We start from the raw sequence: 27,831 nt of genomic DNA on the forward strand, positions 1-27,831 counted from the left end.
CATGAAGGTTTTATAAAGCTTTAAGTAAATCGAGGGTTTAAAGTGGTTTATTTTCGAATGACCTTATTAAAAAGGGAAGATCGACGAGTGTGAAACTTCTGTTGTTTTTAGGATTTATAGTGAAATTTAATTTAGTGAAAATTTTTATTTTAGTGAAATTTTTTATTTTTTATGAAATCTTGTAGACTCGTTTTGTTAATTTGAAGAATTCTCCCGTTGAAATAAGTCACCCTACAAGTTAGGGAATTAAATTTTAGAATTACCCTTAGTTGTTTATTTTATTTTATTTAATGCTACCACCTACCATTGCCTTTCCATTCAATTCATTGTCATTATACCCTTTTCGTCACGAAATTCTAATGTCCCAACAGCACATATGAAAATGATGAGGGAAGCATCAATTGGGTCATATTTTTCGTAGGTAAGGCCTCACGGAGATCGGATCAGTCTGGTCAACGTAGCCTCCCTCCGGTCGCTTCCCGAGAGAATCTTTTTTGCTGCTTCAACATTTCCAGTTGGATATTCATCAGCGGCTGAATCAGATGGTGCCGAATCAGGTCTTGTCGAATCATATCTTCCCACCTATCGTCCATGCTCGGGATTTCCAAGGAAAGATGATTCATTCAAGAATCAAGACCCAATATATCACCTAATAATTATTTTTCACTTTTTCTGGAAAACCATATTTGTACAGAAATCATTTTATGACTAAAAAATAATTAAGAATTATCCAAACTCCATAAAAAATTAAAAATTAAAATCAATAATTATGGCACATGAGACATGAACTAGCAACTTTTAGCACTCTGAATAAAGATGATAAGAATTAGAAAAGACAAAAAGGTGTCATGGTTACGTATAACTTCTGAGTAATTTAATGTATATGCCGGAAACAGTGAGCAAAACCTTCAACATCCTAAGCACCATTATCTACTCAAGTGGTAGACAGTGCCTGATTTGCCACCAGCTTTTCTATGATCCTCTGAAGGGCAGGAGCGCTCACCCCACATTTCGTATCAGCAAAGCAGGATCTACCTTCTTCAGCTGCCTTGCATAGCTGTGGGTCTAATGGTACCTTCCCCAAGAAGGGGACATTCATTTCCTTGCACATTTTTGCTGCCCCACCGCTACTACTATCAAACACCTCACTGCAAGCAACCAAGTTTAGCATTTCTGGAGCTTTCTCCCTCATATATTCAATCACCCACTCTGTCACATCTTTTTGTTCACCTGTCTCTGTCACCCTTGTAAACCTGAAATCTGTCACTGGTTGGCACAACCCGCTCATGTTCTCAACCACTCCGAGAACTTCTACTCCAACTTTCTTGCAGAAACTCACTTCTTTGCGCACGTCGATTAGAGAGACTTGTTGTGGGGTGGTGACTATGATTGCACCATCTATTCCAGTTCCCTGGAGGAATTGGACAATAGAGATGTGCTCGTCCGAAGTCCCTGGCGGGGCATCAACCACTAGGAAGTCGAGTTCTCCCCAGTACACATCCTTTAGGAATTGCTTGATGATCCCATTTTTACGGGGGCCCCTCCATATGACAGCTTCATCCGGGTTTGGAAGCATGAAACCGATGGACATGACCCCGAGGTTCGACTCAACATAGACAGGAGACCAGCCAAGGTTGCTCTGGTGGATGTCTTGTCCTTCTAGACCAAGCATCTTGGGAATACTTGGGCCACAAATGTCGATATCAAGGAGACCCACTTGGAAGTCCATAGCTGCTAGAGCAAATGAGAGTTGGGCAGAGAATGTGCTCTTGCCAACCCCACCTTTGCCTGACAAAACCAGTATCTTACGCTTCACAGTAGCCATTCGCTCAGCAATGGCAACCAAGTCTGCAATAACCAATATGCAGAAAATTCAGATAACAAGAAAGACATGATTCTTGAGACAGATAATATCGGTTCAGCTAAAGTGACAACTATCACAGCTCAAGTCTATCCAGGACTTGTGAGTGCTTTAATTTCCACACGAAAGCAATTGAACAAAGATTTGGATAAAAGAATTTATAAGATAACAGCATAAGATGCATGTTCATAAGACAATGTAACCAACCCAAAAGAATAATCTAAGGTGTGCACCTAACGCATTTTATAGTCTAGTAATTGAAATGCATATATATTCTTGCATCATCAGAATTTTATTTTCCCCACCAGTTCATGAAAATAAGCCCGTTTTCTATTCTACAGGAGTACGAGTGAATTCATAAAAATAATACCAATCAACCAAAGAACAGAAAGATATCAAAAGAACCCCAAGAATAAGTTATCAAACTAAAAGACAAAACAACGCAGCCTTTTTTTTTTAACCTCCAAAATTGCATGCAAAAGGATTAGCAATAAGGCAGGCAACTTATATAAAAGACAAAGTCTAGGTTCATTCCTTCTTGCCCATAAGATGACAATATGAGATTAATTTCCAAATGCAGGGCAGCTTAAGTCTATAGCACTATAGTACATGCACCAATAAATGTAATAATTAAGACTTTGACTCATGCTTTTGACAAAATTGAAAACTTACTTTATTTTGCAGATTGTTTCATTAGACTAGCACTGCATTATTTACCCTTGAGGAATCCATTAGCGATCAAGAAAATTTTCCACTCAAGCATTGAAGAAAGGTACTTATAAGCATCTTTGTTCAATTGTTTATGCCATGTGCTTCAACTTTCTTATCCCAACTATATCTGTGCTACTGTAATGACACTAAATTTGTAACAGTACCAGTAAACTACAAAAGCAATTTGAGTTGTGCTCATACACATTATCATTTTAGTAATTGTCACGCCTCAGATTCTGGACAACCCAAAATTCAATTTGTGATCCCAGGTCACATGTTTGACTCTAAGGGTTATGCCTATCCAAGCTGGCAATCAATCCTAATAACCTGTTTATTTATTTTCAAAACCAACCATTAGACTATCACCTATTCACAAGTATAATAAATCCGCCAATCATCTTACCACTCAAATATTTGTAAAAAGTTTTACAAACTACTAAAATATGGTTCAAGTTACAAAAGTTAGTTCTTTTACTCTTTGGGGCTTTTATTTATTCCCAACATGCTTAATGATTTTCAACAACTAACATAACAATTTTTCTTCAACAATATCATCCCAAATATTAAAGAAAATTCTCAATAATCCAAATATCAACAAAACATAATTTATACTCTAATTTTATTTATTCCTAACAATCTCAATAATTTTTTCAACACCCAATACAATTATTTTTCCACATTTAAATCACCAAAAACATTCAAGAAAATTCCTAATAATCCAAATATCAACAAAAACACTATTTATAACATAATTTTACTCATCTCCAACAATTCCTAACACTCAATACAACAATTTTTCTATATTTAAATCATCCCAAATATTACCAACATTCTAAAAAATTCCGCAAATCACAAAATAAATTTATCAATAACCATAATCACACTTCAAATAATACAAATAATATCTATTATCTCTCAACATCATAATATATAATTTTTTTCCAAAGAAAAATATTAAATCAAAGTTTTAGGGTTAAACCACCCTACCTTAAATCCAAAAATCTAACCGTTGAAACAAAAATCGGACTTCGTATGAGTGTTCATCGCATTAAATAAAATATCCTCCTAAAATTTTACATGAAACAAATGTTGTTTGGTAGGTCCACCGGTGCCCTAAAGCCGACGCCCCATTTTTTTCCACTGTTGGCCTGCATCTCCTCTTTCTTTCATTTCTTTTGTTTTTCCTTTTTCAAACTCCCACGCCCAACAACCTCATTATATATAGATATAGATATAGATATATGTATATACCACACATGTCCTTTTCCTTTTTTTTCTTTTTTTTAATAGTTAATGGAATCATGTCCTAAATGAATTTCAAAGTAAAATTGTTTTAGGTAATTAAAGTTAAATTATATTTTTTGAAGAGTAGGCTTGTAGTAAATTTAATTAAGAATATAGTGATATTTTCGTAAGACAAAAAAAATCATAAGTTGAGTATAATTTATAATTGTAGAATGTGAATTAAAGAATAGTAGATTAACTTTAAAAAAAAAAAAAGAAAGAAAAGAAAAGGACATGTGTGGTATTTCGGGATTTGTTATAATAAGAAATAATAATAATAACAATAACAATACTAATAATAATAATAATAATAATTATAATGATATATATAATGAGGTTGTTGTGTGTGGGAGTTTTAAAAAAGAAAAAGAAAAGAAATGAAAGAAAGAAAAAGGAGATGCAAGGGAAGCCGATAGTGGAAAAAAATGGGGCGTCGGCTTTAAAGCGCCGGTGGATCTACCAAACGACATCTGTTTCATGTAAAATTTTAGGAGGATATTCTATTCAACGCGAAGAACACTCCTATAGAGTCCCATTTTTGTTTCAACGGTTAGATTTTCGAATCTAAGGTAGGGTGGTTTAACTCTAAAACTTTGATTTAATATTTTTCTTTGAAAAAAAAATTATATATTGTGTTGATGAGAGATAATAGATATTATTTGTATTATTTGAAGTGTGATTATAGTTATTGATAACTTTATTTTGTGATTTACGGATTTTTTTGGAATGTTGGTAATATTTGAAATGATTTAAATATAGAAAAATAGTGTATTGAGTGTTATGAATTATTGAGATTGTTGGAGATAAGTAAAATTATGTTATAAATTGTATTTTTGTTGATATTTGGATTATTAGGAATTTTCTTGAATGTTTTTGGTGATTTAAATGTGGAAAAATAATTGTATTGAGTGTTAAAAAAATTATTGAGATTGTTAGGAATAAATAAAATTAGAGCATAAATTATGTTTTGTTGATATTTGGATTATTGAGAATTTTCTTTAATATTTGGGACGATATTGTTGAAGAAAAATTGTTATGTTAGTTGTTGAAAATCATTAAGCATGTTGGGAATAAATAAAATTTATGTGGCTAAGGTTTAAACCATGTTTTGATGATATACAAATTATGGATGAATTTCCTTTGATGTTTGTGGTGATTAAAGTGAAGAAGAAATCGTTGTGTGGATTGTTGGAAATTATAAAACATAATAAGAGTAAATAGAATTATGTCTTGGAAAATTGTGGATGTTAAAATATGATTTAATTGCACTTCATATGCATCACGGTTGTGTAAAGAAAAAGAAAAAAATAAAGAAATGGTTGTGTGAAATGGAAATGAGAATGAAAAGGCCCCAAAAATGGCAAAAATGAAATGAAAAAAGAAATGAGAAATGGAAGAACCCCAAAGAGGGCGAATTAAGAAGAGAGTGAGATCCCTAAGGTGAAAGACCCAAAAGTTTATCTCAAGAAGACTCCGAATGGGGAGTATATTTGGGTACAAATGCATATCCTTCGGTGAAAGCCCGAGAACAACAATGCATTGTGTGATTGTGTGTAAGCATTTGCACCATGTTTGCATTTGGAATAAGAAATTGTATTATTTAATGGATTGACATCAATTGTATGATTGAATATATTATTCGAGATCAAACGATTTATTTATTTTATAAATTTAGAATTGTTTGATATGCTATATATATATGGTTGAAAAAAAAATGTTATAATTTTGATTGGTTTAAATTTACATGGTTGAAATTTCATTTAAGGTATACAATGTAGATGTAATATTATCTTTGTTATATGATTGTGTTTTATTGACCTAAAATTTATAACCCATTTGGGGTGTAAAACACCCTACTGAGCAATGTGGAAATGCTCACCTTTTTATTTTTAAAATTTTTAGATGCAGATATAGTTTATAAGAAACTACAAGAAGATCAGGAAGTGTTCCAAAAAGCCCCAGAGAGCATAGTTTTAAAAGGCTCAAGGCGCACCAAGGCGCAAAGAAGTCCTGGAGCCTGAGGAGTAAGACGCACCTAAGGCGCGGGCTTTAGTGAAGTGAGGCACACCCTAATTTACATATATATTTTTATATAATATAATCAAATTTAACAATCATTTATTTGTCCTAAACACATAAATCATCAAATATCATCCAAAACTTCAATTTAATCAACATAATGAGGTCCTAGAATGTACGTGACTATTTTTCCTCATCATCTTCTTCTTCTTCACTTCTCCACTACACAGTTGAGACTAGGGCATGATTGGGAGTGGTGTCGGGTTCAAAATACTAGAAAAAAGGGGCTGGAAGGGAAAACAGGGCCAAAACGGCGTCGTTTTGGCCTGTTTTTTCTTTTTTTAAAGGAGCAGGCTCCAAAACGACGCCGTTTTGGCCCATTTTTCTTAAAAAAAGGAACAAGCTCCAAAACAACATCGTTTTGGCCTGTTTCTTTTATAATAAAAAGGGCCAAAACGATGTTGTTTTGGACCCAAAAAATCAAAAAAAAAAATTAGGGCTTCTCAGCCCCAGCCCTCTGCAACCTGACAACGACTGAAGAAGAGAAGGAAAAGAAAGAGGGCGTACCTGGCCGGAGGCGAGTCAAGCGACCGCGTCGCGCCTTGCTCTCCTATGCGGCGCCTTTGTGAAGGGGCGTCGCCTACCTTCAAGCGAGGCACCGAAGGGTGGCATCGCGCCGCCCCGAGCATAGGCGCGCCTTTCACAACTATGCCAGAGAGTAAAAGAACCATAATGATGGTTGTTTTTTCAATTGTATTACGTTTTAGCATGTACTAATTTGAATTATAAGGACTTTTGTAACTTAAACCATATTTATTAGTTTGTATATATTTGGGTTATCATCTTGGGTGATAACATGATTGGCGGATTTATTGTACTTGTGAATAGGTGATAGTCTAATGGTTGGTTTTGAAAAAAATTAAAAAATCAGGTTATTAAGATTGATTGTCAACTTGGATAGGCGTAACCCTTAGGGTCAAACCTTTGACCTGGGATCGCGAGTCGAATTCTGGGTTACCCAGAATTTGGGGCGTGACAATAATCCTTCATAATGTAACTAAAACAAAAACTTAAGAAACAATTCAAAACCACAAGAAATAACCACCTGACTATTGCACACTCATCATTCAAGCATCTAATACAATCAGGGAAGGAGATAGGCAAGAAATATAAAAGGCTCACACTTCATACATATTTGACAAGCTAAAAAGAAAATATATTAATTGAGAAGCACCTAATAAAAAGAGGTGGGTGGTTTACAAAAAAAGGCTCACATATAAACCTAAGTTAAAGCTGCAAATCCATCATGCTGCTTTAATATCTACATGTGGGATAAAGAGCCAGCTTCCCATTAAAATACAAAATTCTATATTTTGGTAAGATGAAGTTGCATCCTCATCCTACGACCTCATATAAAACACGAAATCCGTAAATAAAGCTGCAGTTTAACTTAAAATAATAATAATAATAAACAACTTCCAGTGTAGCCCAAATGGAGCCATAGCTGAGAATAGTTGAGAAAGATGCCTATATTGCCTTTTTTTTTATATATATCATATAGGTCATATTGACCGTTACCCAATTTCTGAGTAGTTGAGTTCCCCACTTTTTATTTGTTGCTGTGGATATGGCAACCAACATGTTTATTTTCCATACCTAAAAGATTTAACACTGAAGTTAACTACAAGGTAAGAATATGCCTTAAATCACATATTTCAATTTCATAAAGACAGTGATTGATCTTTATCACTTGGATGAACAAGCAACAGGTCTAATCCACACTCCGGTTTAAAGTAACCATTGAATTAAATTTTGAATGTACCTTGTCAAATGCAAAATCACATACAAAAGAACTAACATAAACACAGATGGTTAATTACATACAACAATACTCCACAAATCACTTTACATGAACAAAGTTCAAGTCATAGATAAGCCCTATAGGGCAATGAACTGCACTGAACAAATTAAGGTTGTAACAGTCCTAATATATATACCATATGCCACCAAACTATCCTTCCCTGCATGAATTAAGAATTTAAAATGAAAGAACTTTCTTAATTCTGTCAGTATCATGCACCAGAGATCAAATCACTTACTAATTTGTCCAAAAACATTTACAAAAAGGAACCACACTCACAAGCCCAAAAGTTTTCAGTTTGAATACGTAATTGTTTGAAGTTTTAGGTTCCATTCAAGTGGCCTATATTTTGGGGGAAAGGAATACCAAAAGGTTAAGTATTTAGCCACTTTTATCCTTTAATTTAATCTATACAAGTCTCCTGCCCTTCAAAATTCTAATGAAATTCACATAAACCCATCTCTTCAGCCGTGATGACTGGTTTTGGGGCTTCGCTTATACTATCACAATGTAACCTAAAAGCCGTGCGTCAACATTTTCAGAAGTCTAAAAAGGGTTAAGCAATTGAAAAAGCAAGGGAGAGAGAAAACCTGGGTCAGGGCCTTTAGGCGCAGTAGCACAAGCCTCCTGATTAGGGCATCCCTGACAAGCGTCAGATTGTCCTGCAGACTCCGATTGAGGACCTGGGCAATCTGTAGATAAACAAGAAGACGAAGAAATTGAGGAAACCCACAACTACTTGGACTTTGGAAGAGAAGACCAAAAGGAAAATCAACATACGCTCGTTGGCGTTTTCGGGAATTTGATTGCTGTCGCCGTTCTCCATAGCCGCTTTCTTCTTCTTCTTCTTCTATTCTGCTTCCTTCGCGCACAGCAGGGGCTTCTAGGAGTATTGAATATGGAAACGGTGTCGTTTACGTGTTAACCATTCCCCACCGTCTTTCTATGTACCAGTCTAGAACAACCTATCGCATTGAAACGACACCGTTTCTTCACCCACCATTGACCATTCCAAAAGCCCAGGATAAAGAGTGTCAATTTTCGCATTTCTCCAAAATATAGGAAATTTAAATTGTATAATAATTTAAATAATAATAATAAATGTATAAATTTAATATTTTAATTTATTTTTTTATATTTACTAAAAAATTATAATTAGAATTAAATAACTATGGAATACTTTAAATATACTTCTTATTTTTGTTTTTAAAAATAAAAAAATGATAATAATTCTATAAAATTTTGAAACTTACTTTAAGAAAATAATGATTTTAGTGAGATATCAAATAATTTTCATTAACTTAAATTCTAAAAAATTTAAAAGTAATTTTTAAGAATATAAAGTAAATTTATATTTTTATATAAAAGTTATTATATTAATATAGGAGTTATTATTATTCTCTAATTTTAAAAATAAAAAATATGAAATATTAGAGTCCATGGAAAATATTTTTCTAAATTTAAAATTTTAAATAGGTTATTAGATGAAGTTATTTGAGATGTTTAATAAATATTTTAAATTTTTATTAATAATAGAATTTAGTAGAGTAGATGTGGCAAGTGAGATAGTGATATCCCTCAAGCAATTTTTGCTCTTTTTCAAGTGCTTGTGGTGTAGCCTTGAAGGTATGCACAAAAATATGACACCATTTTGAGGAATAATAACAGTGAGGCACTCATAAATGTTGGTTGATTTAGGCCATGAAAATTGCAGAATGATGGTTGGGTGTTGCAGTGATTTAAGATGGCAGCTCTACTGTTAATGTATGATCCATAGAGATGAGAAGTGAGAAATGAAAACCAACCACAACAAGAAGAGAACAGCTATACCCACTAACCCCCATTCAAAGAATTGTGGTTGCATCTTCTAACAAAATAACCTCTAAAGAATGGTATTCTCTACCAGTCCAGGAAAGAAGGAAAGAAGGAAAGAAGGAAAGGTTCAATGGCCTTCATTCTCTTTCCACCAACTCAACTGCTTTTCAACTGCTAACACTTGTGCTTTCTTTATCACACATACATATCATTAATTCTTTATCACTCACTGAAATTATTTGTTGATCTACCCTCTACAAAAAAAGACATAAGATCTATTAAGAACCTCAGTAGACAGTTTTGTTGCTGTCATCACTCATTGACTTCAGATACTAGAGAATGAGAATATTCCAAGGGAAACATACAGCTAGGAGAAATGGGATACTTATATTTATTGATCATCAAGTACAGAATGGAGTTGACATTTACTAATTACGAATAAAAAGATACCAACAAGGTTAAAACATAGCACAGTTAATAGCAGTAGTGGCTTCATGACATATTGATGCCCCCAAGTTAGAACATACACAGATGAGAGGTGCCTTGGGTGCGCTTGCTGGACATCCAGGCAACTATGCAGCTTTGAGGCCAAAAAACAGATTATTATTTGAAAGATGAAAAAATAGATCAAAGCAGAGTATAGGGTATCTGGGGTTATTGTTAAACAGCTGTCTTCGCCATAATTTGCAAAGTTGGCAGAGCGAACAGATGCCCTGAAATGATCTTCCAGCTTTGCTTGGCTCTCTTGACATTATGGCTTCTCTCTTCTTCATGTGAAGAAACAAGTTATTCCCCACTTTAATAGTGAAATCAGTCACTTCACCAACACTGATAGCAACAGCCATTACCTTCACCAACATTGATAGGAATGACCACCACTTCACCAACAGCAACAATCATCACTTCGTAGCCAAAAACACATTCAAACAACTCCATTGTCCTCTGGCTCTACTAAATGCAACTTCCCATTACAGAAGCCAAAGTACCATAGGATTACCTTGTCCTGAAAAATGTTTATACATCAAATACCCATTGAAGCTGAGTTCATCAAATACATCAACCAAGCAGGACTAACAGTCTCAGATGGAAGTTACAGCTCTGCAGTGCAAATTCTTCACAGTAAAGCAGGATTTCTTGGCATCCAAGAGCGTAATCAACAGATGACTTCCATATTTGTATAAAATATCCAGATGGTTAATAATGCACACTATTGTACATAATCCACAAGCAATAAGGCTTATGGAACATTAATCTCTACTAGCCATACAGGCAAAAACGATACCTTGTCTCTTGATGAAAAATGGTGTGCTTAGAGGAGGGAGCACCCATTTCTTCCTGTCTCTCTTGGCAATTCAGTAGCTGCTTGAAACAATCTAAACAAAGCAAGTCCAGGCAGAAAGTCTCCTCATAGTCACAGTCATTAATACAGCGCCCGCAATGAAAACAGCGTGCTATGCACAGAGTGCAAGCTCTGCACAACTGAGCAGATTGATGTTTCCCTTGGCAACTCTCTGATGGGCAATCATATACTAATCTCACTTTCTGGCATCTAGGGCAAACCTCGATGTCAATGGCACGATCATCATCACATGAAAGATACAACTGCTCTCCATGATAAAACCGTGGTTTGTGGGTTCTGAGCTGCTTATGGTTATCTACACCTAACAATAACTTCAATTCTTCGAAGTGTTGATCTGTTACACCATTGAGCCCACTAATTCTCAAGTGCTTTATTCCCAGAGTACCTGCAGATTTGAAGGCCTTTAAGTTTAACAAGATGCAGTCAACACTGAGCCTCACACATCCTGGCACGCATAGCTGCAAGAAAGAAAGTGGAAGATTGTAACATTATTGCATTAAAAACCGTACAATAGAAACAAGCTGACAAAAATTTATTGACTTCAAGCAGAGGACAAAAAACAAGGGAAACCATAACTCTGTTAACTGAATTAAGCATCAAATAAATTTCCAAGAAAACGAAACTATTGGACATGTGGTGCAGAGAAATAGGCTAGTATAGTAATTGCACTAGTTATTGATGACAGTCCATTTCTGTCAAGCCATCAAATTTCTGATACTGCACTCATTATTGGGAATTAAAGATGCTGAAAAATGGCACCGAAGGACATGCAGCATCAACAATTTCAATTATGAACACTTCTAGAGGGGAAAAACATTAAGAGTTACCATTCAAATTTTATGATATAGACTAGGGGATGTTAAAGGTCACACGGATTAAATAGTTTCATCTCGTTTCACATTGCATTTGAATTTGCCAGTTGATATGGAAATATGGATACATTGATACTATAATCAAAAACAAAATAAATAACATCATTAAAATGTCGTTCATTGAGATCCTAAAATAACCTTATCTTAAACAAGTTCTAATAAAGAAATTTTGACTCATATAATTGCTACAAGACATGAGAACTTACTTCCAATGCAAAGTAAAAACACAATGGAATGAATATAGCTCTATGGGTTGGTGCAAGCATCTCATGCTTGCTTTACTCCCATGCAACAATTCAAATTGACCCATGCATCAAGAGAAATAAACATATGCAGATTTTATTAAGCAAATAGTATGGAGCAAAACACTGTCGAGAAGACCATCTAGGCAACATATTAACCAAAAATATGAGTAGCTACAAGCATCAGATGTATTGGCAATCCCAAAGCACAGCCAACAGGGACCAAAAAACTGAGAGAGCCATCTCCACTAACTAAGTAAAGAAGCTTGGCCATGATACAAAAAGGGATGTCAATCAAATATATATAATTATAAATCAAGAATGCATCAGGAATCAATTTGGAAAATAAGGAACATTTGATAAATATGTATAAGATAAAGAAAAGTAACCTTTGTCAGCCTGGGATTGTTCTCAAGCACCCGCTTCAGACCACTATCTGTGATCCTTGGACACTGTACCAGGCTCAAGCCTTGAAGACTGCCTTGAGCCCTGCCAGTTAACTGTAACAGAGCATCATCAGTGATCTTGTCACTCAATGGCTGGTCTATACAAATATTCCTCCATAAAAGAGGGTCGCTTCTAACAACATTGCAGAGGGACCTGCAAACTCTTTCAACCACAAGGAGATCCTGCACACCCAGATAAGCCAGGGAAAAAAACAAAGCATCATGGGGTTCACCAGTCTCATCATCAGGATGAACTTTGGTACATGCCTGAAATTCCTTTTCTTGGTTGCCGTTGATCCGATTTCCATGGCGGCTAAAACTCAGAAATTCACTGAACCCACCATCACATAAATCTTTGTCCATCAGTAATCCATCAAACTCATTACAAGGAACCGATTTCTCAGCATTACTAAATTCTGGTTGAAATCTCATTGCACCGCTCCAAACCAAATTTAGATTGGCATACAATCCACGATCCTCTCCCTCAGCCTCCATAGCCTCCATTTCACCCACACCAAATCCAATTGAATCCTTCTCAAAATCGCCAACCCAACCCTTGAATGCAGTAAAAGTAGTCCTTATATCCATATTAAATGGATCCGCCGGTAAACGATCAACAATATCATCAGACACTGCCTCGCAAGAGCCTTCTTTCTCACTCTTCCCCATCCTGCGATCCTGGGGATTGTCCGATTCGCAGTCCATGTTCAAAAGATTGCCAAAACCATCAAGACTCTTATCCCCAAATCCATCCACAAAATACCCATTGATAAAATTCACCGATGAAAACATACCCTTTCCCTCGCCACCAAAATTCAACTCCATTCTCTCCCAGCACCGAAAATCTTATACACCAACACCTTCTTCTCCAAATACACAACAACCCCAGATGAAAATATATCTTTTTCTTCTCAGAATTCCAAAGAAAGATTACCCAAAGACCCAAACTAATTATGTTTGCAAGAAAACCCTCGATTTATAGTGGAAAACTAAAAACAACCCACCAAAAATTTCACAGAGTTTCTTCCAAAAAAAAAAAATCACTGAATTCCAAGAAACCAAGCTCCGTATCAGTAGTTAAGGCAATACAAATTAGGGTTAAGGTAGTTAAAGCTGCACCAGAAGGAAAAAGTACAAACCCTGAACAAGATCAAACCAGCCAAGGAGGAAACAGAAAAAAAAAAAAAAAAACCAACAAGAAGTTAACGAAGATCGGATTGTGGGCGAGACAAAACAAAAACAGACGAATGAAAACTCAACAGATTAGCGGATACGCAAAAATAACAGAAAACTTATGAAAGATAAACGAATATAAAGAAAAACTAATGGAAATATGGAAGATTGAGATTGGAAGTTTGAGAAACTGCCAAATTTAGAGAGAGAGAAGGAGATAGAAAGAGAGAAAGAGAGAGTTTGATGGTGGAGGAAAGGGTTGTGTCCGGTGTGTTGTGTGGGTGTGGCGCCAATTGAAAGAGAGACCAAGAGGGAGAGACCTCTATTTTATATTTATATATAAATAAATAAAATTTATATTTGAAAAAAAAAAAAATATATATATATATATATATATATATATATATTGGTTCTCTCAGTCTCCCAAACCTATTAGGACCTTGTGCCCTACCTTTTTGGGACTTCAATGGGACCCTAACTCCTTTCCCCTACCGTCCAACCTTGCTTGTATGATCTAGCTGGATCACAACAGTACTTTCCATATACATAAATATCTCTCTTTTTCAAACCCCTTTCTTAATACTTTCTATTTTATTTCTTTTCCTTTTTTTTATTTTTTTTTATTTCTTTCCTAAAAGAATACTTTCCATTTTCTATCTCATGGTTTTTTGAAGTATTTTTAATTCTTTTCTAAAAAAAATAATTTCTATATATTAAAATCTATTTAAACCACCAAGGTATTAAAAAAAAAATTATTATCTCAAATTAAAAAAATGTTAAAATCAATTCTAAGGATATAAGGCAAATTAATAAATTTTATATAAAAAAAATATTACAATTTTTTAGTTTTAAAAACAAAAAGTAGGAAATATATTGAAAATTTTTTGTTTTTTTAAAATTATTTTTTATGGTAAAAAATAATAATAATTGTGGGTGTTCATTAGCCCTTTTAAAAATTTGTTTAAAAAAAATTGAATAGATTTTTGTTCAAAATTTGTCAATTTTGTAATAAATACACATTAAATGAATTTTTTAATTTCAAAATTATGATATATAATATATGGTTTTTATTGTACCTGAATTTTAGCATTTTAGTAATTTTCCCTAAAATATTAGTTTCAAACATTAAATGTGTCAACAACAATCATGAAATAGTTGTGGAATTTCTGTGCATTATATAAACCATAGAGATGTAAATATGAAAGCATTGTATGGTGATGATGCACAAAAATTAGGTGAACCAAGAAATTGAAAATAAATATTTATTAATAAAATAAGAAAAATTAGATGATTTGAAAAAATTTAAAAAGTCTGACTTTGTATGGTGTAATATTGTTTGATTCAATGGGTTTTCATGACCTTCAAATATATCTACAAGATTAAGAGGAATTTATACTACTATCCGATGTGGACTTTGAATCAACCTAATAATACTTTTAAAAAAACAATTTTCAAAAAAGTTTTTGAAAGCTTTAAAAAGTTTTTACTTGTTTTTAGAAATAAAATTCTATTTAAAAACTTGGTGTGATCTCACAAAAAACCTTCGATTTATTGGATAATATTTTTAAAAACAGATTTCAAAAAAGTTTTTGGAAGTTTTGAAAAGTTCTTAAAAAAATTTAAAATATTCTTTATTTTTTCAATTATTACTCAAAAAAATTCTTAAAACAAACAATTGAAAATATCTTAAAACTATTCTAAAAATAATTTATTTAAAAAAAAAGTCTGAAAAACAATTTTTTTGATTAAAAATTTGTCAAATATGTTTTTTTGTTTTAAATACAAAACATGTTCTATAACTTGGAAAATAGCTTTTTTTTCTGTTCTAAATAATAGAAAATTATTTTCAAGATTGGTGATCAAATAGCCATTTGTTTCTCATACCCCTTCATTACTTGTCGGTGAGTTTTTCCTCAAATCATTAATTTGAACATTCGACAAATGATATCCTTTCATCCAAAGTTTCCATGCATGATTGATCTGAAATCCATGCATATTTGACCACAAGAAAAAGTTAACTGGTAGTTAGGCATACTCAATCCAGGGACAATGACATGTATAATAACATACAAATCTTATAAATATTGAGTTGTAATATGAATTCTATCATATTACACATATTTAATCAAATTAATTTTCATTAATTTAAAAAAAAAGAAAAAAAAAAAAAAGGTTCTTGCCTATTAATTAAAGTTAAAGAAATATTTCATTCATGTTGGATTGTGAAGCCTAATTCAGTTTTATTGTACTTTGTTTGGGATGTCAGAGATCGAGTTACCTGGTTAGCTTGCGAGAATCGAACTGCAATTAAGATACTTTTTTTTAGAGTTTCATAATTATAATTTTTTTTTTATTAATAAATTATTGAGTGTTGGTATACTTCACGAACGTATCTTATCTTCTTTTTTATTTTCTACTCGTGTGTGTGATTTGATTAACGATTCCTACATGAAGCAAAGGGGTGTCCCTTTATCTTTTTGACCATGCCATACTAGCATTATCTTCCAAACACTTCAAATCCAAATCCCCTTAATATCCAAAGCATCTTAGCTAGAATATTGTGTTCACACAACATTTGCAAGAATAAACACTTGGTTCTAAAGATTTTGACCATCGTATTATAATATTACAAAGTTAGAATAAATTGACTGCTGGTACATGTCATTATCAAAAAAATTGGTGAAAAGAGAAAATTAAAAGGCAATGCCTCAACTAATAGAGCTTGAGGTACTATATCACTAATCGATTGAGAGAGTGGGGATAGGGGTTGTTTGGTAGGTGAAGTTTTGTGTCTGGGCCAGTTGGATTGGTGGGGTACCATTTTTGTACCCTTCTTGATCGAGCAAACCCATTAGCCTCAAAGTAACCCCCATATCTTAAAGTTCAGTTTTTTCATGCTTAAACACAAAATGATTTTGTATAAATTGATTTTCATGTTGTGGGTATGATGATTTGAAGTGGTGGATTGGTGAAGGGGAGAAGGGAGGTTGGGGGGAATTTGGTAGGAGTGAGGGGGAAGAGAGGAATGTGTGGATGATATTTGAAACTTTGGAAACCAGTTAGATGAAAAGGGCAAGGCCCCAAGTTAAAGGTGAACATATTCCTCAAGGTAAACTACCCGTCCAAGGAGTCCCTTCCCTCTTCTACTGCCCAACACCCCACTGTTTGTTTCTTTCTCAAGTATTCTTGCTTGTATGCAGGACACGACCGCTGGATCCGCTGGATCTGAAATCTTACTACCCCACAACCCCTGAATTGCCACAAACTGTCACTGTCCATCATCTAAGGGCCCTCAACGTGTCTTGGAGGGTGTTCCAAACGCCAAGGCTACTCCCTTGCTGAGAGAAATGAAACATGATCAAGTTCTTTGGAATGTTTTGTTAAATTATTGGGTGTTTCAAGAAGTTTAATCCATTAGTTTGAGAGAAATGGAAGTATGAAATGGCCATCACAACATCGTCTACATAGTTAGAAAGAGTCCACTATATATATAGCGTTAGAACTTATTCCCAATATTGTAAAATTGTCTATATAATTAAAAAGAACCCATTACATATAGTGTCAAAATTTCTTTCATAAATTATATCCTTAAGTATACACAACATTGTGCATATCCTATAACGATAGAACCACTTACTAATAGAGTTCCATATTGAGGTTAAAAATCGACTATGATATTATTTGTAATGACTCGTTTCCTCTTATAAAAAAAACGTGTCCAGTGCATCTATACATTGTTGAGAACCTTTTCCCCTAACCGACCTGAGATATCACATGGTGATTCTGAAAAGGTGCATTATTCATATATGCCTCGTATGGTCTTATCCATTTGCTTAAGGTCAAGTCCCAAAGATGTTCTCTGATGCCATCTTTATTCTTTTGCAAATTGGTCTGAGAGGAAAGTCATATTCTCTGGACCAAAGTGAAAAATTTAGACTGCTTTCTGAGAAGATCTAAAAGAAGAGTTGAGGAATGTTAGGTGGTAAAACACAATCTTTCAACATGGAGCTGTGGATTTGTCCTGGGCTGTGACCAAGCAAAAATCCGGACAATACATGAAGATTCATGAAAATGATTTGGAAAAGCTTTGCACTTTCCCAGTTCTCCCCAGGGGGGCAGAATTATAACCTTATTTCAGAAACGGCGAAAACCATACAAAATGACAAAATGTGTCACCGTCCTATATGTCAGCCTCAAGCCATTTCAGACGGTAAGGTAGTACAAGAATGCCACTCAAAGGCACAATTTAAAACTAGAGTAGCAACATAGCAAAGTGAGACATGAATATATTTTATTGCAATGGCTTAAACAAAAATTTATTGATTGGACTACTACCAATACACACACCAAACAAGATTCTTATTCTAAAGCGATAGCTCATTAAGGTTACGGAGTTGAAGCAAGCGTTGACGCAATATAGGATTGTGGATTCGGGTTGATAAACCATACATGGTAGGACTATATGACTATAGGATAGGTGTGTTACAGGTGGGCCTCAACTAAAACCCATAACATGCAGACATGTCATATTCCTATAAGGTTGGAGGTATCCATATATAGCCATGTGTTTGGACATAACCGGATTTTGAGAGCAGCTCATCTGCTTCAGATGGACCTCGGCTTCCAGGCTTATATGGAATTGGCTTCATTTCTCCATTGTCAATTCTGTGCAGAAGAGGTGTGAAAATCTCCCAGGCCGCCTGATCATTGAAACCATGGAATCATCAGTTTGGAAGTATGTAATCTATGCTAATAACTATCTGAGTTAAGATTGCCTCTACCTTCAACTCATCTCTGCGAACAAAATGCTGCTGATCACCTCGTATCCTGTGAAACCAAAACCCGATCTCAATATTTGATTTCCACGTGCCCCATCCTTCTAGGTTTATTCTACTTTTATTTTTTTTCCTTTTTAAGTGCAAGATAGCTCATTTGCCTAGTCCATAGGCTAGGATCACATTGCTCAAGTGTGGAACCCTAGACCTTCCCCAGTGGGTGGTCAGGAGACACCAATAGTTGCATAGGCTAGTAACTATTTCTATAGTTGTCATCTCAGGTAAAGTTATATTAAATCCACATTATCATGTCTGCTATTCCTTGCAAGCTCAGTAGACTTCCATGCCCACATAAATTGATGGCTTAAAATGGTAGCAGCACATATGGTTTAATAATGAATGCCAAAACATATTCTGAATTGAGAATGGATATGAGGTCATACGTATCAAGAATTAGACGTTCATAAGCCTCTGGAATTGTAAACCCTTGATAACGTTGTCCATATGACAAGTCTAGTTCGCTTTGTACAGTTGACATTTCAAGCCCAGGCTGCTTGACCTGCATGAGAAGTAATACGTCAGTGCACATAAACGATAACCTTCAGATTCCTGAGGCAATGTTATACATGTAATAATATCATTTGAGGATCCTAAAATGAGAATATTGGCAAAATCTTGGAGATGGGGGGAGTGGGATGCCTAGGTTAACTAATAACAAACAAACTGAAGCTGCAATAGATCTTAGGTGTCAAGTTTTCCTTTGTGAATTTGCCTCTTTTCCATATCTCATTTACTCTTCAATCTCACCATGTCAGCACAAAAAGGAAGGCACCAAGTGAGAGGTTCAACTTGGCTTATCAACTTTACCAAAATCCATCTTAAGTGGAAGAATTTTAAACATTTGTTTGCAATCAGATCCTTTAGCAGTATTAATTGACGAAAATTGGGTTGAAGGAGGCCCAGAAAAAAAAAAAAAGGCACAACTCAGAACAGAAATCCACCTGCCTTTATTTTTATTTCCTGCAAATATTGTACAAAGTGGAATCCATCAAAAAAGTGGGTCCCAACCTTTTACCTAGCGCTGATGCAGCAATATCTTTGAGCTTAAATTTACATAAATGAAAGAAATAAATAAGGAGATCTGGATCATGTGACAGTACATCTGTCATGAAATTGAGTTCATAATAAAAAGAGGTCTCATCTAGTTTGTTAGCTGTTTGTTTACTTTGGTACCTTTCCTTCTCTCTCTCTTTTTTTTTTTTTTGTTGAAATGATTGAAATAAGAAAGATATTCTTAAATTGAACAACCAAACCCAACAACACAACCCACCCTCATGTGCATACAAATATACAAACTTACATGCGCACACACACACACATATATATATATAGATAGATGGATAGATATCTGTATGTATATCAGATAAAAACAAGGATATGATAGTAATATATGAAGTATTTATAACAATTAACCCAGAGATAATTCCAGGGGTGTCAACTGTTCCCTAAGAATCCAACAATGAGTGTTTGTGAATATCAAAATTCAAACATATGCGTCAGAGAATTGTTTCAATATGTCAACAAGAAACATTGAGTTATGGGACATCATACTCCAGAATTTCTCATAGTATGAGGCTAGAGATTGCGGTGTATCTAAAGCAATGAAATGGATTGTTGTTTTGACTGTAGCATGCAAATTTGAGCTACCAAGTTTCTCTAATTTGGAATAGTTGGATGATCATGAGTTAACTAAAAAGTTCAACAAGGTACAAGGAAAGGTGAAAATTCATTAGAGAGTTATAGTGGCTAATAAAGATTAGCAGCCTCTATATTAAGATCTGAATAGGAATAGATATGGAATCATAAGAATCCACAAGCTCAAATATTATAGATGCCCTAATGACATAATTAGAATCAGTAACGCACCGTAAGCTTCATGTAAATGGCCTCTAAAGGTTGGAGGCGTATTACAAATTCATTTCTCCCCTGCCTTTGACCTAAACACAGAAACCATCTGAATATTAATAAAATATTAAAGCAACAATTTGATTTAAAGATCTCTGCTTGAACCAATGTTTATGACTAAAGCAGTTAATAGTCATACTTCTCTATCCATGGAGGCATACAGACAGTTACCATCAAATCTAAACTAACCATGGGACATAGATTCACCTGTAGCATAACAGACAAATTGACAGTTAAAAGGCCTTACATTAAAGGCCCTATCATTACCTGGGAATTTAGTCAGAATTTTAACACCTGGGGTTGTTAAAGGTTCGATCACTTCCAATTCCCACTATACAAAAGTTCTTACTCCCACTTATACAGGTAGGGATTTGTCCAAACAGCACTAGTTCACAAGTCATCACCTAAATTAACTCAGAGTCATTTTCATTGAACTATTACTTGAACTTAAGTTTGATATGAAAACTTGAGAAGATATTCAAGTAAATAAACCAAACATGTGAAAAGAAATCAAGTAAAATACTAAAAGGTCTGATGCCATACATCTGTAGATATCACCAGGAACATCCTTGAATTGAATGCGAATTTCTGCCTTCCTTGAATTTAGTGCTTTCCCTGCTTTAAGTATAAAAGGAACACCTGCAAAGAAAATATTATGGCATTGGTTGTGAGAAGAGGTTGGATCTGGTAATGCTCTCAGTAATCCAATGCATAACGAATAAAACAATCATTGGGAACTGAATTGCATCTGAAACAACAAAAATAATTTACTGATGGGAGGTTTAGAAAACTTGCCTCCAAACAGTGAAGTATTTTATAAAGAGGATAAATTAAATGCAATAATTTATAAATAAATTCTCACACCTTCCCATCTTTCATTGTGTATACGCAGAATCATAGATGCAAAAGTTGGGGTATTTGAAAGGTCAGGAACTGTTGGGTCATCTGTGTAACCTTCGTATTGTCCAAGAACAACCTCATCATCAGTAATAGGAAGCACTGATTGAAGAACCTGAATTTCACATCACAATTATCAAGTGGTACAGGAAACGACATGTATGGGACAATACAGAAACCTCACAAAATATAGAGGACCTTATCTAAAAGAGAGTTAGCCATATGTCACAGGAAATGGCATGTAAGGGATGAAATAGAAGCCTGACTAAACATAGATGACCTTATGAAAAAGAGTGTTAACACTTAACCATAGGGCACAAAATTTATATTGTAGTCTTTTATTTATTTAATTTTTTGCACCTGTTGGGACTTGAACATGGAACTCCCCACATCCCTACCTGAATCCTTTGCCACTTGAACTAGGCCTCAAGGTCAATTTATAGTCCTTTTAGTTGCATGTCCATAAACATTCATATGTTCCTATGAACTTAATTTCCATGAAAATTCCTTTTGTCCATTTTGTTCATCTGAAGAGTTCCTTGTTTTAAAGGGACAAGGGATGCATTTTATTTTGATTATTAGAAGATGTCAACAAAATTTTTAGTAAATAATAAAATAAAACAGTTGCCTATGAGTTTTATGTGAGAGAGTATCAAAGTATGCACCTTCACTTTCTCATCTCGGATGTGCTCAGGTTTGAGAGAGACGGGCTTCTCCATGGCAACCAGGCAAAGGACCTGTAAGCAGTGAAAACTAGCGTATGTAAGTATTGAAAGAAGAAGAGGCTATACATTCAAGTTCTATTCAAACATTGCTATGATACTCCATGGAATAAAAATTGTTCTTCCAAATATAACAGAAGCTTTCCTATCAAATACAGTAGCAAGAGTTTCCAAGTTGCTAGCAAAACTTAGGACTGGTTCAACAAACCACCCACTCCAAGGCAGGGATCCGTGTTATGGAAAAACCTGGTTTACAGTGTGTCACACTTTGGAACAGACGGGTATTAAATGTAGCAATTCCCCAAAGTCTAGGACTCGTTACACGGCCACGTAAGTCTCAGAGCACACTGTCTGTTTTGATTATGTTCTTTAAGGAACATGCATAAATTGAAAGTTTCTGACAATGCATACATGATATAAAATACAAAATCTGTGCAGTGGATGTCAATGGATTATCAAGTAGAAAAGAGTGAAGAAAGTAAATAATTCATTAGTAAAAAGAAGTGGTGGCATGTTTGTAAGCATCCAAACTAGTGGTGAAGGAATGCCCTCACTGCTGTGTGCTTCAGTAAAAAATAATTATTCCAACAGATTAAAAAAAAAATAAACAATTCAATGCAAATGCTGACAGTACTGTTAAAACACTTAATAACATGGTCTTACTTGCAGTAGATGATTTTGAATAATATCACGGATAATTCTGCAAAAAAGTAAACAACAGGCAATTAATACATGCTTTGAAGGTCAATTATTAGAAAATAAAACATGGACTATGGAGTATGCTGATAACATAAACTCTGCAAATCTTTTTTCAGTTTAGAAAAAAAAATTTAAAAGTTTCTTCCAGAGAAAGTGGATCATAAAGATTGAAGTTTACTAAAAAATATACAATCAGTTCATAATAAGTTTTAAATATACATTCAATAATGAAAAAGAGATGCTAATAAAAAATAAAGCCTTATATTACTGATTCCCTTGCTAGTGTTCAATGGCATACCCATATTCATCAAAATATCCACCACGACCTTCAGTTCCAAAATCCTCCCTGAACACAATCTGCCAAAGAAAAAAAATAATAGCCACATGCTTAAGTTTATGGCATATTACTTATTTTGAAATAGAAAACGATCAGAGACTTCAACATTTTGAGGTAACCATGTACAACTATGCTTCAATTGGAGAAAAATGGCATTTGAATCCCAGAATTTTAACACTGGAAATGGTTGTTACTGAAATTTTAAATGGTACATTAATTTAAACAATGTGAAAGATATACCATATGCAATCTAGTGCAACTAAAAGGGACTAAGTAAACTTTGTTGAGTCATAAATTTCCTTGAAAGTAACAAGCACCTTGAAAATACAATACAACTGAGTCCCAAACAGTAAATTATTTGTAAGTTAACCCCTTCCACACTAACATGAAAGTGGAATAGCCACTAAATGGCAAATAATATTGTTCATCTGATTGAAGACCATACTTGAGGATACCACCTAAATCTTATAGTTAATAATTTACTTTCATGGTCTCACCCTGTAAATAAGTTTCAGAGGTAATCACCAAAATAAGGAATCTAACCTGTACATTATCAATGTTGTCACGGTTCCAGAGGGGCAAAAACATGCGATTTGCAAAACGAAGTACCAACTGCAAATGTAAGTGGCATAAGGAGAGAAATCAGCAGACATTTCAAAATAGGGCATACAAAGACAAACATTTTATTATTATTTTTTTTTATCAAATAAAGACACAATTTTTATGATACATGTATTACCAAATTCTGCACGAGTTCCTTTCCCAGATAGTGATCAATACGGTAAATCTGTGGTTCATCAAATAACTCTCCAATCTGGGCACTAAGTTGCTCTGCAGAATCCAAATCCTTGCCGAAAGGCTTCTCAACCACAATGCGTGTCCATCCACCAAGATTAGCTGGAAAAGATCACATCAAGGCATTCATAAAGATCTAGATTTACAGGTTCTGAACCTAAATACTGGTAGGCTTCAGCATCTACTTGAACTGGGAATCTTAAAATGTCAGCAAACCTATGACAGGTCTCCCAATGGATAACATTTTAATTCACAGGAATAAGAGCTGGCACTATCATTCAATACATTTGGCGTTCAGGTCATATTAGTGAAATACCACACAGTAAAAAGGTAAATTTTTTATATAAACTCGGAAAGATGAAGGCCAGATAACTCTTTTTTTAATACATATTTGACTATTGATTATCTAATATTTCCTAACATTAGTTGAGTGAAAAATGGATATTATCAGAGTATATCGCTGATCACACCTTTCAATTAGTTCTGCAGGATCACCAAGCACAAGTTCAATAAAATCAACATATACAGAGAAACAAGTAATAAGTTACTAAACCAAGATTCCTCAACATTACCAGACCTAGTCCTCATTGATTTTTCCTTCCTTACTGGCTTAAGGTCTTTCTAACTTTTCCTAGTTAAGAATTTTATCTTAAGGCTCCTCTCAGAAACACTTTGAAGCAAACACAAGAAGATAAAAATACAAAACTCAGCTATTTTGTCAATGATTATGAAACCTTTTGGTATAACACTAGATTCCATGAATGCAATGCAGTTCTTAAATTTACTAGCATAAGTACCAATCTTCATGAAGCTTCTCCAAAGATAAAAAATAAATAAAAAAAATGCATTTATTTTAATCATAGGTAGGACGAAACATGTCTGCTTTAGTCGGCTTAATTCAAATTACTTTGTTCATCTGAAATCCAGATCAAGACCTAATGGAAATTGAAAGTGCACCTTGACAAGATAAATAACCAAATCATACTTAAGCCTGAATGCATAGATACTGACTCACAGAACCAATCTGGTAAAGGAAACTTACATTTATTCATGCAACAAAGCTTGATCATCCTGCAGACAGACGGATATACTGATGGAGGAAGTGCAAGATAAAAGAGTCTCCGTGATGATCCTTCTTGAGAGTTTTTTGAGAATTCATGCTCAGCGATCTCCTTATCCAATAAACGAAAACCGTCCTCGGCATCGTATGATCCACTCACATATTTGATCTAAAAATTTAATTATCAAAGTAATTATGAAGTTCCTAGTAGGAACATAACAAATAAATAGCTCACCAAAAAAATGTATGTCCAACAGATATACTGACCAGTTGCAAAAATTTAGATACTTCTTCTGAATGCTCGGATGTAGCATCCTTGTTGATAAGGTATCTGCAGACATTATTCAAATGTCAATCAGTTTCATTAAATGATGTAAATGCTGGCCATTGAATGAACATTCCCTCCCTTTCCTCTACCTCACCCCACAAAAATCAAAAATAAAGAAAAGGACAAAAACAAGGAAAATAAATAAAGAAAGAAAAAAAAGAAAAGAACAAAACAAAACAAAACATTGAACAAGGAGAAAGCAGAGGCTGCTTTTATGTAAACTTGTTAAACAGAAATACAGAGAATCAAATGAAATAAGAATAAAACAACAAGATAACAAAAGAAAATGTAAAAATAAATATTTTCTGAAAAAATAAAAATGCAAAACATCCTAAAATTTTAAAGATATTCAAAAACATATTTCTTACTTCTTTTTTTTTCCATGGTAAATTTAGAAGATGAATGTTTTTTTAATTACAAGCCAATTTTCCAACAGAGGAAAAATGACAATTGTTATGGGCTAATGATAATTGTTTTTATATTACATTTTATTTATTTGAGGAAAGTGAGGAAGATTAAAAGCATAGGAAAGAAATCTCACCCACGTATGCGATTTCTCAACTCGTCATCTGATATCTTGGTCCTTGCATAACCAAAAATGTGTACCTCATTTGAGTGTAAGAATCCCTGTACGCATCACACCAACTCAAAGTTAGCATGCAAGTACATTGTTGCTTGAACAATAACAAAATAGAGTGTCTAAATAGTTCATGTAATCCATGATTCCAGGTTATCTATAATGAAAACAAGAACTGATTTCTCAAGTGTGCACAGAGGTGTGAGGAGAGATCATCAGGGCAGGGGAGTCTGATTCTAGGAAAGAACCAAAGAAAAGAAAAAGGAAATGTTTGGTAATGCTTAAAAAGTAACAACTTCTTAGTATTTTACTTTCTTTTCGGTCATTCTTTCTGAGAAGCAAAGGAAACCAAGTGCACACCAATCCACAACAAATCCGATAACCAATGTAAAGCAAAAAATAAAGAAAATGGGAGCCATATGACAGAGGATGAGTTTTAGAGTTTCATGATGTCAAAACTTCATATCTTTTTTAGTACCATTCACAAAAATCAGAAGCTGCTACTTTATTTGATGGCCTCATTCAGAAGGCCGGATTTGCCAACACTGTTATAAGCAAAACACACAGCACAATTCAATTCCCACCAGATGTTTTAGCATGCCCCCATGGATTGATTTTAGTTTTTATATTAACCCTAATGATCATAACCAAATCACACAAGAACATCAAATTTATATACAAGACACAGCAAGCAAGCCCGTCAAACCTGGCGGTAAAGGTTGAAGAGAGCTGGAAAAGTCTTCTTCTTGGCAAGATCACCGGAAGCACCAAGCACAATAATAGAGAGACACCCAGTTTCCGGCACGTTGTCAATATCTTTTAAGAAGGTATCACTTCTAAGACCAGATCGTTTCTCGACAGACCATGTACTCGATCCCATCTTCTAGACTGTACAAGCAGGCAAAATTTAAAACTCCGCTCGAATAGGCACAAGTACCATCCACAACATCATTTAACCAAGATTCTCGTGTCAACTTGATACGATATAGAAAATCAGACTGTTTGGTTGCTGAGAAAAAGTGGGAAAAATAAAGAAATTAAACTTTTTCAAAGAACAAGACGAACGTCCACTCAACTCACCGCACCAAGTATTCAGTTCAGTTGATGCCTCGATTTTCCTCCGATCTCTCGGCAACCAAACAGCTGAATTACACCCTTTTTACACAAAAATCAGAAGAGAAAACAAAATAACAGCGCAGTAGCACCTTACACGGATCTGAATTAACAGAAATAAAAGGAAATTAAGAGATGAAAAGCTAGAATTGGAAATTAATAGTAGAAGGCAAGAAAAAAGAGAAGAGACCTTTGAATTGAAAACGGAGACGACGACGCTGAAGACACACCGTTCAACGAAAAACGTTGGATTTATAGTTCACCAACTCCCTTTCAGCCGCCGTAGTAGAAACAAGCAGAAATGGATATATAAAAATAATCACACTTTCCCCCCTTCTTTTTCATCTATTTCTACTTCTGCCGGCAATAAATTGTATATTCTAAATAATTTATATTTTTTTATTTTTAAACACAGTAATAACTTTTAAATAAGATATTAAAATTTGCATTAAAAAAATTAATGACTTTAAAAATTATTTAAGAAGATTGAAGTATCAAAAAAATGCTTATTATTATGAATTTTTAAGCTTTTAGGTTATATTTGATTAACAAGATGAGATCAAATATACATATCTTACGACATCACGTTCCATTATGTCATATGATAGGAAATTATCTTATAATATGATTTTTCACATTAGCATGATATTTTAAAGAAGTATATTTAATATAATATATTATATTATATTTATATTTAATTATTGAAATAAATAAAAAAATAATAATATGAAATATATATTATTTTTTAATATTTAAAATAAAAACAATGTTACATTTTAATATTTTTTATTTAAAAAATAAATAAAAATTTTCTTATATTTAACTATGTTCATTATTAAAATATTTAAATTTTATAAATAAAATTTAAATATATTATGTTATTCAATATATAAAAATTAGTGTATATATATATATTATT

General features: G+C 33.9%; 3 protein-coding genes across 8 annotated transcripts; all 3 read right to left on the bottom strand.

The window, feature by feature from the left end:
- Nucleotides 1-784: 784 nt before the first annotated feature.
- LOC100259370 (cytosolic Fe-S cluster assembly factor NBP35) lies at nt 785-8,762 on the bottom strand. The gene is made up of 3 exons (XM_002266232.4): nt 8,517-8,762; nt 8,327-8,428; nt 785-1,848 (listed from the first exon to the last, which is right to left on the bottom strand). The coding sequence occupies exons 1-3, from the start codon at nt 8,560-8,562 to the stop codon at nt 935-937; spliced, it is 1,062 nt and encodes a 353-aa protein (XP_002266268.1). The 5' UTR covers nt 8,563-8,762; the 3' UTR covers nt 785-934.
- Nucleotides 8,763-9,919: 1,157 nt separating this feature from the next.
- LOC100255977 (F-box protein SKIP14) lies at nt 9,920-13,961 on the bottom strand. Its single transcript, XM_002270838.4, has 2 exons — nt 12,415-13,961; nt 9,920-11,369 (listed from the first exon to the last, which is right to left on the bottom strand). Exons 1-2 carry the CDS (start codon nt 13,294-13,296, stop codon nt 10,809-10,811), a joined length of 1,443 nt encoding a protein of 480 aa, XP_002270874.1. The 5' UTR covers nt 13,297-13,961; the 3' UTR covers nt 9,920-10,808.
- A 3,949-nt stretch (nt 13,962-17,910) lies between these two features.
- On the bottom strand, nt 17,911-27,241 carry LOC100254253 (glucose-6-phosphate 1-dehydrogenase, cytoplasmic isoform). 6 transcript variants are annotated; one of them, XM_010662504.3, is made up of 17 exons: nt 27,103-27,228; nt 26,880-27,015; nt 26,506-26,687; nt 25,764-25,849; nt 25,162-25,225; nt 24,877-25,063; nt 23,779-23,936; nt 23,583-23,651; nt 23,001-23,059; nt 22,667-22,703; nt 21,947-22,018; nt 21,249-21,396; nt 20,928-21,023; nt 20,346-20,416; nt 18,863-18,978; nt 18,426-18,471; nt 17,911-18,344 (listed from the first exon to the last, which is right to left on the bottom strand). In XM_010662504.3, the coding sequence occupies exons 3-17, from the start codon at nt 26,677-26,679 to the stop codon at nt 18,177-18,179; spliced, it is 1,551 nt and encodes a 516-aa protein (XP_010660806.1). In that variant the 5' UTR covers nt 26,680-26,687; nt 26,880-27,015; nt 27,103-27,228; the 3' UTR covers nt 17,911-18,176. The 6 variants fall into 6 exon arrangements, with proteins under 6 accessions (XP_010660806.1, XP_010660807.1, XP_010660810.1 ...); XM_010662505.3 differs by having other exon boundaries at nt 26,885-27,015; nt 27,103-27,227; XM_010662508.3 differs by having other exon boundaries at nt 26,885-26,954; nt 27,103-27,219.
- Nucleotides 27,242-27,831: the final 590 nt, after the last annotated feature.

This window comes from Vitis vinifera, chromosome 14 (assembly GCF_030704535.1).
Source record: "Vitis vinifera cultivar Pinot Noir 40024 chromosome 14, ASM3070453v1".
Lineage (NCBI taxonomy): Eukaryota > Viridiplantae > Streptophyta > Magnoliopsida > Vitales > Vitaceae > Vitis > Vitis vinifera.

Bases quoted from the DNA above. Each gene is read 5' to 3' on its own strand.
- LOC100254253 (XM_010662506.3), bottom strand. From the start codon at position 26,679: ATGGGATCGAGTACATGGTCTGTCGAGAAACGATCTGGTCTTAGAAGT. The intron at 25,850-26,505 runs GTTTGACGGGCT...TGATGCGTACAG, and splicing joins TCTTCAACCTTTACCGCCAG to GGATTCTTACACTCAAATGA. The intron at 25,064-25,161 runs GTCAGTATATCT...TTAAATTTTTAG, and splicing joins TATCTAAATTTTTGCAACTG to ATCAAATATGTGAGTGGATC.
- LOC100255977 (XM_002270838.4), bottom strand. From the start codon at position 13,296: ATGGAGTTGAATTTTGGTGGCGAGGGAAAGGGTATGTTTTCATCGGTG. The intron at 11,370-12,414 runs GTTACTTTTCTT...TCTTTCTTGCAG, and splicing joins ACAATCCCAGGCTGACAAAG to CTATGCGTGCCAGGATGTGT.
- LOC100259370 (XM_002266232.4), bottom strand. From the start codon at position 8,562: ATGGAGAACGGCGACAGCAATCAAATTCCCGAAAACGCCAACGAGC. The intron at 8,429-8,516 runs GTATGTTGATTT...GTTTATCTACAG, and splicing joins TCCCGAAAACGCCAACGAGC to ATTGCCCAGGTCCTCAATCG. The intron at 1,849-8,326 runs GTTTTCTCTCTC...TGGTTATTGCAG, and splicing joins GCCTAAAGGCCCTGACCCAG to ACTTGGTTGCCATTGCTGAG.